Source organism: Taudactylus pleione, unplaced genomic scaffold, assembly GCF_031769625.1.
Source record: "Taudactylus pleione unplaced genomic scaffold, aTauple2 ptg001041l, whole genome shotgun sequence".
Taxonomy (NCBI): Eukaryota; Metazoa; Chordata; class Amphibia; order Anura; family Myobatrachidae; genus Taudactylus; species Taudactylus pleione.
The window spans coordinates 1215520-1230414 of record NW_028285442.1 but is presented as its reverse complement, the minus strand read 5'-3'; the positions used below and the strand labels follow the sequence as shown (position 1 = coordinate 1230414).

Genomic DNA, 14895 nt, shown 5'->3' with positions numbered 1-14895 from the left:
GTTTTAATATAACATTTTCTGAATAACAGCATGGAAAATGAATAAGAAGTGAATAAGAAGCTGGAGCTTGAATAAGAAGTGAATAAGAAGCTGACCGAATAAGAAGCCAACTTCAGCCTCGTCTTTTTCAGATGGACTCTCATTGAGACCCTGACTTTGTATTTTGTTGTTGGTCTTTACTGACAGGAACTACATATATCATACCCTCCAACATTTTAGCGTATGAACCCGGTACATGGGGGCGTGGCCACAGATAAAGGGGCATGTCCACGGGGCTGGAGGCATTGGCGCTGGCTGCTTTAAACCTTGCAGTATAAATGTTATACTGCAAGCTCTATATACAGGCGCTAGCGACGGTCAGGGCAAACTTTAGAGGAGGAAGGAGGACTGAGAATAGCCGGCTGTCACTCAGCAGCGCTGCAGGAATCCTGTGTCCCAGCAGCGCTGCTTAAGAAATCGGGTGATTGTACCAACCCAGTACAAAACGGTACAGCCCCTGCTGCCGGTACAGACCATTAAAAAACGGTACTGTACCGGCTAAAACGGTATAGTTGGAGGGTATGCATATATCAGGCTTGCCTACCCTCCCGATTTTCGGGTGCCGCTCCCGGCCCCCCGGAAAGGCAGGCAAGCCTCCCGGAAGCTTGCGACCCTCCCAACCTCCCCCCTGAAAAAAACAGAAACCCCTGCAGCGGGGGGTCCGGTGACGCGATTCGCGCAGAATCGCGTCATCGTGGCCCCGCCCCATGCTTCACAATGCTGAAAATAACAGCATTGTGAAGAGGGGGCGGAGTCACGATGACGCAATCGTGCATCCCCGCCCCCAGTGTGCCACCAAATGGCCACCCCCCACCCCCGGCTCCGCCCCCTGCTATTAGCCGACAATCAGCTCCCTCCCGGAAGGCTGGAGCTGATTGTCAGCAAGTATGGCATATATGTACTCCCAACAGCAGATCTCACATCTCTCCAATATATCTTCCTTCCATAAGGGTAGGACCACCTCTTCGCTTTCCCTCCACTGTTTACTGCTTTATAACACACAGGGGAGCAGTAGATAGAGAGGAGGCCACCATGAGGGCCTGATATTCAACTTTGCTTCATCTGATCACCTTGTTCAACGTAGCATCGAATGTATTGTCAATTCAGATATACACTTTGTTAAGCATTGTCTATGGTGTACATGTAAGACTATGGGCGGGCCTGAATCATAGATGGACATTAATGCCACCACTGCTGCAAATTTGTACACAGCGGCTGTGCAAAAATATGTCTCGTTTTGAAAACACAAAAATTTATCTGTTCTTTATCCCACAATTCTGTTTATTTTAATCATGTTGCTGGTATCAACTGCACATTATAAATTATTTTAACGGACGATAACTAAAATTACTTTTAAATCTAAACAACAAAAGGTACAGTTGTGCACCATGGCAGCCAAAAAAAAAAAAAGTCTGTATTCAATTGTTCTGTTGTCTCCCAAACTTTGATGTCACTAAACCACTTTTAAGAGAAGAAAGCACAGAACATGCACTACTGCACCCTTCATCTAATGGCCAAGACCAGAATCATAAACAGCAATGCCACCATACGGGTAACCTTTCCCGTGTCAGCAGGATCCAGCTCAGCGGCGCATGCGCATCACTACGTAGCGTCTGCTCCCGCAGCCATGATGACGTTCGACTGATCAGCAACCGGCAATTGGTGGAGGTGGCTCAGCCAATCAGAGAGCCGAAGCTCACCCGTTTCCGCTGGTTTGAATTCGATAGAGGGCGGGAGCGGCAGGTGTTGGTGTCGGCGCGTCCGGTGGTTGCGTTTTGTTTCTCTTATCGGTGGCGGCTCTGTTCCTGCTCTGCGGGTGCACAGATAGAGGTATGCGTTCTGCCCCTAGACACCCCTCTCCGGCTGGCGATCTGGGCATTGTCTGTAACATGTATATAGTGACAGGAGTGTAGATGGGGGAAGGTGATGTTAATACTGTGTGTGTGTGTGTGTGTGTGTGTGTGTGTGTGTGTGTGTGTGTGTGTGTGTGTGTGTCTGTGTCTGCGTCTGTGTGTGCGCGCGCAGTCAGTCCTGTAATACCTGTGTGCTGTCGTTACATCAGTGGTCATTCGGAGAACGCGTTTATTAGGATAGAAGGGAGGTGTCGTCATCACCTTCAATAAATACACTTTGGATTATGTAGGGGGTGCTCTGTGTGATGCATGGTGGTCACTGAGTGTCCCAGTGTTCACCATGCTCAACAGAGAGCACCCCCCCCCCTGCAGTACGTTGTAATTGGGGGTACTCTCCCCTGCAGTATGTTGTAATGGGGGTAAACCCCCCCCCCCCCCCCTGCCTGCAGTGTGTTGGGAAGGGGGGGGGAAATACCCCCCTTCCCCTGCAGTAATGGTGCATACACACTTCACGAATGATATCGCTGAATGATCCCCTGAGTATGCAGGATGATCGATAACGATCATCCAGCACACCACCGACCCGCGATCAACGGGTCCCTATAGTAACCTGGTCGATATCGACCAGCTTGGCCTGCATGCACAGTCAATGGATGATATCTTTACTGTCCATATGTGCAGGCACAGAAAAATGCACAATATGATCTTTATCGTTCATGTCGTGCATTTTAATCGTATCGTGTGTATGCACCTTAAGTTGTAATGGGGGGTACACCCCTCTCTCCCATGCTGTAAGTTGTTATGTGGCACACTGAGACTCCTGACCTGCAACCTTGTTCTGTTCTATGGCCATGGATGGAGCCCTGAGTGACTTCTACTGTACTGGTCCATGTCACTGAATGTCTTTCTGCAATTTCATCTTGGATGCCATCTCGCCACCTGAACTTATAATTAATTCTGTTTTAGAAATATTATTTCCACCAGCCAACAACAGTTACCAACCTGATCTTTTATTTCCCGCCTTGACTATTGCAATAGTCTCCTTACTGGTCTTCCCAAAAACAGGCTATCGCCATTACAATCCATTATGAATGCAGCTGCAAGGCTTATCTTCCTTGCCAAACGTTCATCGTCTGCTGCCCCACTCTGTCAGTCCCTCCATTGGTTGCCGGTTTTCTACCGTATTCAATACAAAATACTCTTACTTACACATAAGGCTATTAACCAAACCACACCAACATACATCTCTTCACTCATCTCAAAATATCGCCCTACCCGACCTCTCCGCTCAGCACAAGATCTGCGTCTCTCATCCCTATGCATTACTTGCTCCCACTGACGGTTACAGGACTTTCTTCGGGCTGCACCCACTCTTATGAATGCCTTACCACGCACAATATGACTTTCCTATAGTCTCCAATCCTTCAAGCGATCCCTGAAAACTCACCTCTTCAGGCAAGCTTATCAGATCCCAGAACCTCCCACATAACCTTCATAGCTTCCATATCTAATTACATCCCCTTTTACAGTCCACACATAACCTCACACATCGTCTTTCTCTCACATCCTCATGACATTTGGTCGACATTCCTGTGTGAGTGGATCATGCAGCCAACTAAGAAACTCTGCATTCTGGCTGGACCAAGATGAAATATATAGCACCTATCCTTGTGTATTACTGCCTATTTCCCTATAGATTGTAAGCTTGCGAGCAGGGCCTTCCTACCTATATATCTGTCTGTTATTACCCAGTTTTGTTCTATCAATGTTGACAATTGTAAAGTGCAACGGAATATGCTGCGCTATATAAGAAACTGTTAATAAATAAATATTATCCTTACAATACACAGAATGCAAAAACACTTTATCCTGTTAGTAGTTACAATTCTGGTTGTCAGATACGCTGGATGACTTGTACAACTAAATTCTGTTAATTGACATCACACTAGGTGACTTGCTACTACTGTGATGTCTCGTCATTATTTTTTCCCAATATACTTTCTAGTTGTGTACGTGAGATGTGTGTGTGTGTGTATATATATATATATATATATATATATATATATATATATATATATATATTAGGGGTGTGCAGGCTCGGATAGGTTCGAGTTTGCACGTGGAGTTCGGATTTTTCCCTCCAAAAAAACGGAACTCAGAACGAGGCAAAACGTCACCTTACATGGACGAACATCATCATTCCTGGTCTTTTGTCCCCCCCCCGAGCGGACAGCCGCGGGGGGGGAGGGTTAGGTTTAGGGCTCCTGGTGGGGACTTAGGGTTAGGCTAGGGGAAGGGAGGGTTAGGGTTAGGCTAGGGGGAGGGTTAGGGTTAGGCACCCCCGGGGGGGACTTAGGTTTAGGCAGCGGGGAAGGGGGTGGTTAGGGTTAGGCACTTAGAGGGGGGATTAGGCACTAGGGGGGGAAGTTAGGGTTAGGCACCCCTAAGGAGGGTTAGGGGGGTTAGGTTAGTGGATACTTACCTATCCACGATCGGGATTTCCAGCGCTGTCGGGCTTCCGCTGCGTCGCACTCTGCTCCTGTCGGGCTGCCGGTGACGGGAATCGAACCGCCGGCCAATTCCTCATGGACAGGTGTGGGCTATTCCTTTGCTATTTCATTATCAATTAAGCAAGTAAAAGGTCTGGAGTTAATTCTAGGTGTTGTTTCATTTCAAAGCCATTGTGGTGAATAGAGGCCAAAATATGAAGATTCTGGCAATGTCCCAATATTTATGCACCTGACACTGTGTGTGTGTGTGTGTGTGTGTGTATAAATATATATATATATATCTCTACCCCTCCCCCCCTAAATATGTAAATTTATATATATATATTTTTTTTTAAATGCTGTTAATTGCATAGCGAGTGCTAACAAACTACAGTACAAAAAAAAAAAAATACAAAACTAAAAAAAAATAATTCTATCTAACCAGGAAAAAGAATCCAAATGTGGCAACACTATGGGGGGAATTTAACGATAATTTACCACGGCTGAAATAGGGTGGTAGCTTCAGGCTTTATTGCCAGGGACTATTCAGTTAGAGTAGTGGTCTCCACCCTGTAGCTCGCTGTCTTAATTTTGGTAGCACACCTAGCCGCAGTACAGCCGAGTCAACTAGGAGGAAGTGACCTCTGATGTGTGCTCTCCTGTGTAATCGACTACATGGAGCCACAGGGAAGCACGTCAGGTGATTGCTGCAGCCTCTACAGCAGTGATTCCCAACCTCGGTCCTCAAGGCACACTAACAGTCCTGCTTTTAGTGATATCCATGCTTAAGCACAGATGGTTAAATCAAAATAACTAAGGTACTAATTTAAATCACCTGAGCTCAACTATGGCTATCCTTAAAACCTGGACTGTTAGTGTGCCTTGAGGACCGTGGTTGGGAACCCCTGCTCTACAGCAATTACCTGACGTGCTTCTCCGTGGTTCCATCCACAGCATCTACGCTATGGTGGAGCGAGTGACTCCTGCCCTGCCTGAAAATCACACAGCAGACCTGCCTATATCGTTTGCTCCTCTTCTGCACGTACCTCCTTGGAGCTTGTAATTAACAGTGAAATGTGACTGTGCTTAAGTTTTATTTACAAAATACAACAATATCACTGCAATAATTAAATGCATTTTTATTTTCTATGAAACATATTTGTTTTTCTTCCATTGAATTACCTTAAATTGTTTGGTTATTAGCCAGATTTTTTTTTTCTACAATTTTAGTTTCTCTTCAGGAGGTTTCATTTTTCTAACGTAGCTCACACCTCAATTAACGTTGGAGACCACTGAGCCAGAGATTCTTTTCCTTGCCCGATAAATTGCTGTTAACGTGCGTTACCTGTAGAATCTTGGATAAGTTCCTGGACCTATAGGTTAACACTGTTTCGGCACCTGCAAAAAAAGGCTGGGGTGGGGGAAATCCTTGTTAACTGCAGCCTCTGGCTCTAAGTGAATATCTCCGCTGCCTCAAATTACCGCGGCTAATTTAATCCCCCCCCCCCCTATACCTTAACATTGCCAGATTTCCCTGTAGACAGGCTGCAACAATTCTGTAAAACTGAGGGGGAAAAAAATCAAAAGTGGAAACACTGCAGGAGATGTATCAGGCCTTGGAGAGAGAGAAACTGGATAGACAAAGTATTTCATTTATTACCAGTTATTTATATAGTGCACACATATTCCGTAGCACCAACCAATCGGCTAACTGTCATTTCACAGGCTGTATTTGAAAAATGACAGGAGGTGGTTGATACGTGCACTTTATCTCTCTTCAAACCTTGATACATCATCCCTACTGTACTGTACATATTTCCAGTACATCAAGGTAGTATATTTTTTTTTGTGAATAGTGATCCTGATATGAGTGCTTTTAGTTTATATAGTTTATGAAATGGTTATGTACCAGTTGTAATTGCTTATGTAGTAACATTTAAGCATACAAAGGTAAAAAAAAAATACAAATTTTCTACTTCAGGGTCCATAGGGTATCCACAGGATACCTTGGGGTATAGGTGTGACATCAGTCGCAGGGCACCAAAGAGTTAAGCTTTCAGCCTCCCAGGATGCACTAGGTCCCCCTCCTATACCCTGCCCCCGACATCTCAGTTTCGTTTGGTGCCCGGCCGGAGTCGGAGGCACCTGCTAGAGGGGGGCTTAGAAGAGCCCCTGAAGCTTTTTCTTCATGCAGCTGTGGCTGCACATCTGGATGAACAGCATGGACAGTCAGTCCTGACGTCCATGCTGTCTTCCCTACACCCCGCCGGTACTGATCCGGGGATGCTGGTGGACATCTGGGGTCACAGCTAGCGGTGACCCCAGATGTTCCGGACCATGGCCGGATTCAAGGGGGACAGAGGTAAGCAGGGGGGTCCCCGCTGATCGCATGGTCCTAAGTCCCCAGGCAGGGGGCTCCCTGGGGACTGGCTGCAGCGTGGAGCCAGGCGACCAACCTGCGCTACCACTACCCCCTGGGACAGCGGACCGCAGCAGAGCGGTAGCGCTGCGGCGTCCCAGGGGTTAAATGCATGCCAGGGGAGCGCGCCTTCCCTGTCTCACAGCCGGCGCCTCCCCCGCTGCACACAGCCCTCTCTGCACTGTGCTGACTGGCCCTGTGTCAGCGCTCCTCCCCCAGGCCAGCCTTCTCTCTGCTCCTCGGCGGCCATCTTTTCTGAAGCATGGTGAACGCTGCTGGAAGCCTGCATTGGAAGCATCGTGGTCTGGGTCCCCCCGCATACCTCTCCTCCGCTGTGGTCAGGTCTGTGTATGCAGCGCTGTGTCCTACCAGGCCCTGTGTCTGTGTAGTTTAGTGATCAGCGCTGTTAGTGCAGGAATTGATTTTCTTTGCATTGTATGTGACTGTGCTAGCGCTGCTGCCTGTAACTTTTTTTCTAAACTGTCAGCTTTATACTGTCCCTGTTTTTTCTGCTAAGCCCTTGCGGTGCGGTGCTGCAGGGTTGTCTCTCGCCTCTTAAATATATAATTGGTGAGAGGGGTCACATACGTGGTGCCATCATGTCTGAAAGTGATTTTCCCCTCTGGCTACAGTGTACTACGTGTAAAGTACCGTTAGCGGAGGGGGAGGGTAGCGCGGAGGGCCTCTGCCGGCAGTGTTTGTCTATGGCGCGGCCTCTTACGGTTACTGCACCGGTACAGGAGCCACCCTGGGCTTGTTTCGCTCAAGCGCTTACAGCCTTAGTGGGCCAGTTAGCTCCGCAGCCCGCGTTTACACCGATGGGTTTGTCCCAGCAGTCAGTGGTGTCGTCACCCATGCAGGGTTTCCCACGACAATTGGTGGTACCCCACAGTCTCCCTATTTCCCCGCTCCCGGTTTCTCAGGAGCCAGCGTGGGTTAACTCCCTGACTAGTTCTGTACAGCACTTGTCGGATGTGTTGCAAGGGGAGTCTGTGATGCGGCCGCATAAACGGCCGGTGGCGTCTGTCGGCTCCTTATGAGGATGACGAGGGGACGTCTGATGATGGGGAGATTCTGGATCCTTACGATCAGGAACCTCTCCATGCTAAGGACGCTGATGCTAAGTCCAAAGTATATATTCCTGGACTTATTCGGGCGGTCCGCACAGCCTTGGTGATTGAGGACGAAGTTCCCCCAGCGCCTAAATCTAAGTATGCCTTTTTCAAAGATGTGAAGGGCGATGCCACAGTCTTTCCTCTTTCGGGTCAGTTGGTGGACCATTTAGAGGAGGTGTGGAAACAGCCTGGCAAAAGATACCAGCCGCAGAGACGCCTGGCGGTGGCTTATCCGTTCGCGGATAATTATTTTGCTAGGTGGGAATCCCCCCCACAGGTGGATTCTCACGTGACCCGTCTTGTCCGTAGTGCCACATTGCCGATGCCATCCATGTCCTCCCTTAAGGATGCTACGGACCGCGAGGTGGAGATCTGCCTGAAGTCCGCTTATTCCCTTGCGGGGGGGGCAGCACGGCCGGCTATGGCCATTTGCTGGGTTGCCAGGGCGATGGAGCGCTGGGCGGATTCATTAGAGGCTTCTTTTGATTCCGACTGTCCGGCCGAACAGGCGGAGTTGTGGCTGCGATCCTGGAAGGCGGACGCAGATTCCAAAAAGGGTCTGGAGGCGTTGCCGTTTACTGGAGAAGTTCTCTTCGGTCCGGATCTGGATAAGATTGTGGCCACGCTGGCGGCAGCCAAATCGGCTTGTCTCCCGTCGGCCGCTGCTCCTTCTGGTTCTGGACCATCGTCCTTTCGGTCATCTAGGGCCCAGGGCAGGCCCAAACCACAGTCGTTTCCTTGACAGGCTGGCCCTAATAAATCGGTCAAGCCCCGGAAGCAGGCATGGAGTACCAGACGTCCGGCCCCCAAGCCAGATGACAAGCCTGCGGCCTGACGGTCCGGGCCTCCCTTTGGGGGATCCCAGGGTGGGAGGCCGCATGCTGCAGTTCGCCCAGTGTTGGTCGACCACAACGACAGACACTTGGGTTCTGGAGGTTGTCTCCCACGGGTACGCCCTCTCCTTCCGGCACAGACCCCTGGCTCGATTCTTCACCACGGGTCTACCATCAGACCGGGACAAGGCTACGGAGCTGCGGAAGGTATTGCACACTATGCTCCAGGCTGGTGTTATAGTGCCTGTTCCATTCTCCCAGAGGGGCCAGGGTTTCTATTTAAATCTTTTTTTGGTACAGAAACCCAATGGGTCGTATCGTCCGATTCTCAACCTCAAAGTACTCAACAGGTCTTTCCGGGTACCGAAGTTTCGGATGGAGACCCTACGGTCCATCATTCTGGCGCTGGAACCTGGGGACTACATGGTGTCATTGGACATACAGGACGCTTACCTGCATGTCCCTATTCTTTTGCGCCATCAACAGTTCCTCAGTTTTGCAATCCGCAGCGACCACTTCCAGTTTCGGGCGTTACCTTTTGGCCTGGCGACAGCACCACAGGTTTTCACCAAGGTGATGGCGGTCATGGCGGCTTCTCTGCGGCTGCAGGGAGTCCACATGTTGCCGTACTTGGACGACCTGTTATTGGTGGCAGGATCTCCAGAGCTCCTGTTACGCCACTTGGACCTGACCATTGCACTGCTGCAACGGCACGGCTGGCTAATCAACTGGCAGAAGTCCACTCTAATCCCGTCTCGGAGGATTCTGCATCTTGGAGCCTTTTTGGACTCGGGACAGCAAAGGATCTTCGTGACGGAGGATAAGATCTCTGCTTTACAGTCAAGGGTGCGCAGTTGTCTGCACAGCCGCCGGGTGTCCCTACACTCGGCAATGAGGTTACTGGGCTCCATGGTGTCGGTGTTCGACATGGTGGAATATGCCCAGTTTCACTCCAGACCTCTGCAGCACCTGATCCTGTCCAAATGGAACGGGCTGCCTCAGTCTCTGAAGTCCCAGACGATTGTGCTCACCCCGGAGGTTCGCCTGTCCCTTGCTTGGTGGTTACAGACGACCCACCTCAACAAGGGACGTCTGTTCTGGGTTCCAAATTGGGTCCTGTTGACAACGGACGCCAGTCTTCGGGGCTGGGGAGCGGTTTTGGGTCCACACTTGTTCCAGGGCAGGTGGACGCCGACAGAAGCGGAGCTTCCCATAAATATCTTGGAAATCCGTGCGGTCTTCAATGCTCTCCAGCAGGCACATCGGTTTCTCCAGGGTCACCCGGTACAGGTCCAGTCGGACAACGCTACCACCGTGGCCTACATAAACAGGCAAGGAGGAACCCGCAGTCGGGCGGCTCTCGTAGAGGTCTCTCGGATCCTGGTTTGGGCGGAGCGCAATCTTCCGGCCATATCAGCGGTCTTCATCCCGGGAGTGCTCAATTGGGAGGCGGACTTTCTAAGTCGCCAGGACGTTCATCCGGGGGAATGGTCCCTGCACCCGGACGTTTTTCAACTGGTGGACAGGTGGGGTCTTCCAGAGATCGACCTCATGGCGTCCCGGCACAACAACAAGTTGCCGGTGTACGGGTCTCGCATAAGAGACGAAGGGGCGTCTCTGGTGGATGCTCTGTCCGTCCAGTGGACGTTCCGGTTCGCATACCTGTTCCCTCCGGTCTCCCTTCTTCCACGGGTAATCCGGAAATTCAAACAGGAAGGAGGGACGCTCCTGTTGATAGCTCCCGCGTGGCCCAGACGGCACTGCTTCTCCGTGGACAGTCCTCTGTGGTTGCCGCTACGACCGGACCTCCTGTCTCAGGGTCCTTGTCGTCACCCGGACCTGACTCGGCTGTCTTTGACGGCGTGGCTGTTGAGACGGCCATGCTGAGGTCCCGGGGGTTTTCCAGCTCTGTGGTGCGTACCATGTTGCGAGCTCGGAAACCGTCTTCCGCGAGGATATACCATCGCATGTGGCATACGTTCTTCCAGTGGTGTCGACCGAGAGGTTATGCACCGAGGGAGTTTCGTCTGTCTCGGATTCTCGCCTTCCTACAAGCGGGACTAGATCATGGGCTTTGCCTTGCTTCTTTGAAGGTACAGGTTTCGGCCCTGTCTGTTTGGTTTCACCGTAGGATTGCTACAATCCCGGATGTGCGCACCTTTATGCAAGGTGTTGTCCGCGTTCAGCCGCCCTTTGTTCCACCTGTGGCGCCTTGGGATTTGGCTGTGGTCCTGAGGGCTCTCCAAGGACCGCCGTTTGAACCACTGGGCTCAGTGGATCTTAAATGGCTAACAGCTAAGACTGTTTTCCTTCTGGTCATTGCTTCGGCCAGACGTGTTTCTGAGTTAGGGGCTCTTTCTTGTAGACCCCCTTTCTTGGTTTTTCATGGGAACAGGGCAGTGCTCCGCACTCGGCCCGAGTTTCTTCCCAAAGTTGTTTCCCAGTTTCATGTTAACGAGGAAATCGTTGTTCCGGCCTTTAACTCACCGGGTCTTTCCGTGGGTGAGGCCTCTTTGGATGTTGTGCGGGCCTTAAGGACTTATGTTGACCGCACTTCTTCGTTTAGGAAGTCGGACGCTTTGTTTGTCCTCTATGGCTTCCGTAAAAAGGGTTGGCCTGCTTCAAAGCAAACTTTGGCAGCCTGGATCCGTATGGCTATTTCTGAAGCTTATCTTCATGAAGGCCTGCCGGTTCGTCCTTCTGTGAAGGCTCATTCCACTAGGTCTGTGGGTCCTTCGTGGGCAGCTCGACGTGGTGCCTCTGCAGTCCAGATCTGCAAGGCTGCTACGTGGTCCTCTGTCCATACCTTCGTGAGGTATTACAGGTTTGACACCTTCGCCTCTCAGGATGCTTCCTTCGGGCGGCGGATTCTCCTTTCTGCACAGGAGCGTCCCCACCCTTAAAGGATACTGCTTTGGGACATCCCCAAGGTATCCTGTGGATACCCTATGGACCCTGAAGTAGAAAATATGAGATATGGTAAGAACTTACCCTTGTTATCTCTATTTCTACGAAGTCCATAGGGTTCCACAGGACTCCCGCCCTGTCGCACCTGTGCTGCAGATGGGCTTTGCTCTGGTCACCGGTTTTCCGTCTCCCTCTGGTGAGAATGTGATTCTTGTATGTGTCCAGATCTTTGTTCTCTCTCTTCCTTCTCCTCCTCCGGCCTATGGCTTGGTAACTAACTGAGATGCCTTGGCTCAGGGGCGGGGTATAGGAGGGGGACCTAGTGCATCCTGGGAGGCTGAAAGCTTAACTCTTTGGTGCCCGATGACTGACGTCACACCTATACCCCAAGGTATCCTGTGGAACCCTATGGACTTCGTAGAAATAGAGATAACAAGGGTAAGTTCTTACCATATCTCATATTATTCCTGTGATAAACCAATACTACCTTTCTTAGTGAGAAGAGAAACATGGATATCCAATCTCAGTATGCTGGCCTTTACAAAAAGAACTCGAGCACAGAGCACATAAGAGCAAAAGTTGCCCGACGTAAATCTATAACTCAGAAGGAGAACAGACACAGGGAGTTTAGGAAGAGTCGGGGGCTATCACTGGTCGATGTAAATATCTCTCCTGTAAAAGAGCAGGATCTGACCGTTTTAGAGGAGGCAAATGAATCCTGTCATGGAAGAACTGAAACTAAGCCAGGTAAGTCATGTGTTTGTTTGCTTTTGACTCTCATAGTTCCTCAGTAATTTATTTTTTAGCTGGTAACTACTTGTTGCTTTAGTTTGACAGCTACAGGTGTCAAAATGAATGCCACACCCAGGGGGCAGATAAATTGAAAGTAATGTAAGATCGTATATTCCAGCTCAAGGTGGGGTTGATGTGCAGTCCACACTCAACATTTGCATACTGTAGCATTTTTCTGCACACCCCTATATGTGTGCAAGGTTAAAGTGCAATGCAGGGTACTGGTACCTGCATCACATTTCATTGAATCTCCCCCAGAGCAGTATTTATATGATGGTGATTGAACAGCCGATTTCGAACCATGGCCACTCGTCCAGTCGATATTGGAACCCTCCAATAGAATATTTTCCTCTACCTATTTTCTAGTTATTAAAACACTGCAGTTTTTGGGGGGTGTTAAGCACTGGAGAATGTTAACACTAGCTCCAGTCGGAAGGCAGTAGCAACTTGAGGACTGCAGGAGTTCGAGACATGGGTCTTTCACAGTTCTGTTACTTGGGCATAGTGGTCTAAACTCTATGGGGTAAATTCAGTTAGCTGCAAGACTCAGCTAAATGTCACTTGTTTGCTTGCATCCTGTGTGCTATGTGTGAGCAGAAACCATGCAGGAGTTTCCTTATGCAGCCCCCCTTTAAATTAAATTTTTATATTGCACTCCAGGTTTTCTATTAAAGTTGGTAACTTGGAAACATTTGAGTTAAACTCTACCTTTTAAAAGTTATCTGGCAAGTGTCTTAGCTTAGTGATTGTGTCAAGGGTTTCTAAACCCCAGGCCACTAGGCGTTTCGGAGCTAATGGTTTATTATCCTTTGCTCCCGTACATTACCAGATTTTTGTTCCAAACAGCTAAATTGGACAGATAATCTTTTATAGTGTGTACATATTTTAAGGGAGTCTTGAGGAATGAGTCTGGGAAACGCTGGACTTTGTTTTCAGTGCCCTTGTGGTACTACTTCCATTATATACCTTGTGTGTGTTTTATCTATTGAAATCTTCCTGTCTAGCTAACTTAGAAAGGAAACTTCCCATGTCAAATGCTGCCATGAAGTTTGCAGATGAAGAAGAATCATTTTGTTTTTTATTGTAATTTTTTTTTTTTAAGCAAAATTTTAGTCACTAGAAATGTAACTATGCAGCCTATCAATTAGCATGTAAATGGTCCATATGAGAAAAGGTGTTCAGAAGACTGCGTTTCCTTCTTCCCCAATTGATTGTGCTGTCTTGTTTTGGGAAATACAGTTAAAGCTAAAGATCTGGTAACAAACGAGAGACGTGCGATGCTGCAGCGTTACAAAGAAGAAAAGCAACAGCGAAAGTTGAAGGAGCAGCAGGAAAAAGCCAAAAAGGGCATCTTTAAGTGTGGAATCTACAAGGCAGAAAACCCCTTTAACAGCATTGTGAGAGGCGATGACTGGAATAAAGTTAAACAAAAGGAGAAGGTATTTAGGTCTTTCATGTTTCACTGCACATTTAGTATGCATATAAAAGCATTTGTCCAGTCTCTTCTAAAACCAAAGACTGAGATTTAATAAGGAAAAACCACTTTCTGCATAAAACTGATATGGGTAGGACTATGCAAGTCGTACACATGGGATGTTACATGCATAAGTTATGAGGGGGCGACTCAATTGTTCCCTCAATAGGGCATGAGTTTGTGCACAGAAGCACTGGGTTTAGCGACGCAAAGAGACTCAACTTATCTAAAGTACTGATTTTGGGGCCCAAAGTGCTGACTTGTACATTTCTGCTCGCCACCTGGGAAGCCATGTGTGCTCTAGCAGCTATTTGCGCCTGAACGGAGCATCAATTGAATTGCGCTGTTGGGCTCCCAAAATAAATAATTATGCTCACTAAATACCTACATGGCATAACACCAATATTTGGGTTTATGTGGATGTGATGGAATAGATTTTGCTTCACTACCGTGGTTAGTTCTTTTGGGGTTCCTCTTGTCCACAGTAGCCTGCCGATACTGGTGACTGCCAATTGTGCACCACCGTGGTGTCCTAGGTTGCAGAGGAATATTTGCTGCTGCCCCCACTGGTCATCTTCACCCTTAGCTAAACATTTGTGATGTGAAAGGGGTATCGGTCTCTTAAGCTAGCCAACACACATAGCAATATTTTACTCGATCTGGCCGATTCCGACGCATTGGAACGACAGGTCGTGTAAAATATGCCCAAATCATGAATATCACGATGCGATGCGTGTCCCCGCAGGTCGCACATCGCATCTTCAGATCTGCTGTGCTGTAGGGCAGATCTGACAATCTGAAGTCAGGATGCCCGCCGACTTTCCTGCCAGACCTGTTCCCCGCCGGCAGTACTCTACTGCTGCTATTGGAGCCAGCAGGTAAGTATGAGCAGGGGAGGCGGGGGGGAGCGGGTACTGTTTGCCCGGGCTTGCTGGAGGGGCCCGGATTTGGCACAGCCCCCACTCCCTCATAAC

At 49.1% G+C, this 14895-nt stretch overlaps 1 protein-coding gene across 1 annotated transcript in view; it reads left to right on the top strand.

Annotated features, from left to right (window-relative positions):
* The first annotated feature begins 1704 nt into the window (after window positions 1-1704).
* Window positions 1705-14895, top strand: part of DLGAP5 (DLG associated protein 5) — a 59170-nt gene continuing 45979 nt past the window's right edge. The window contains exons 1-3 of the mRNA XM_088461348.1: window positions 1705-1869; window positions 12152-12402; window positions 13687-13886. Of these exons, the coding sequence (XP_088317474.1) occupies window positions 12165-12402; window positions 13687-13886 (438 nt within the window). The 5' untranslated portion in view covers window positions 1705-1869; window positions 12152-12164. The remainder of the gene's footprint in view (window positions 1870-12151; window positions 12403-13686; window positions 13887-14895) is intronic.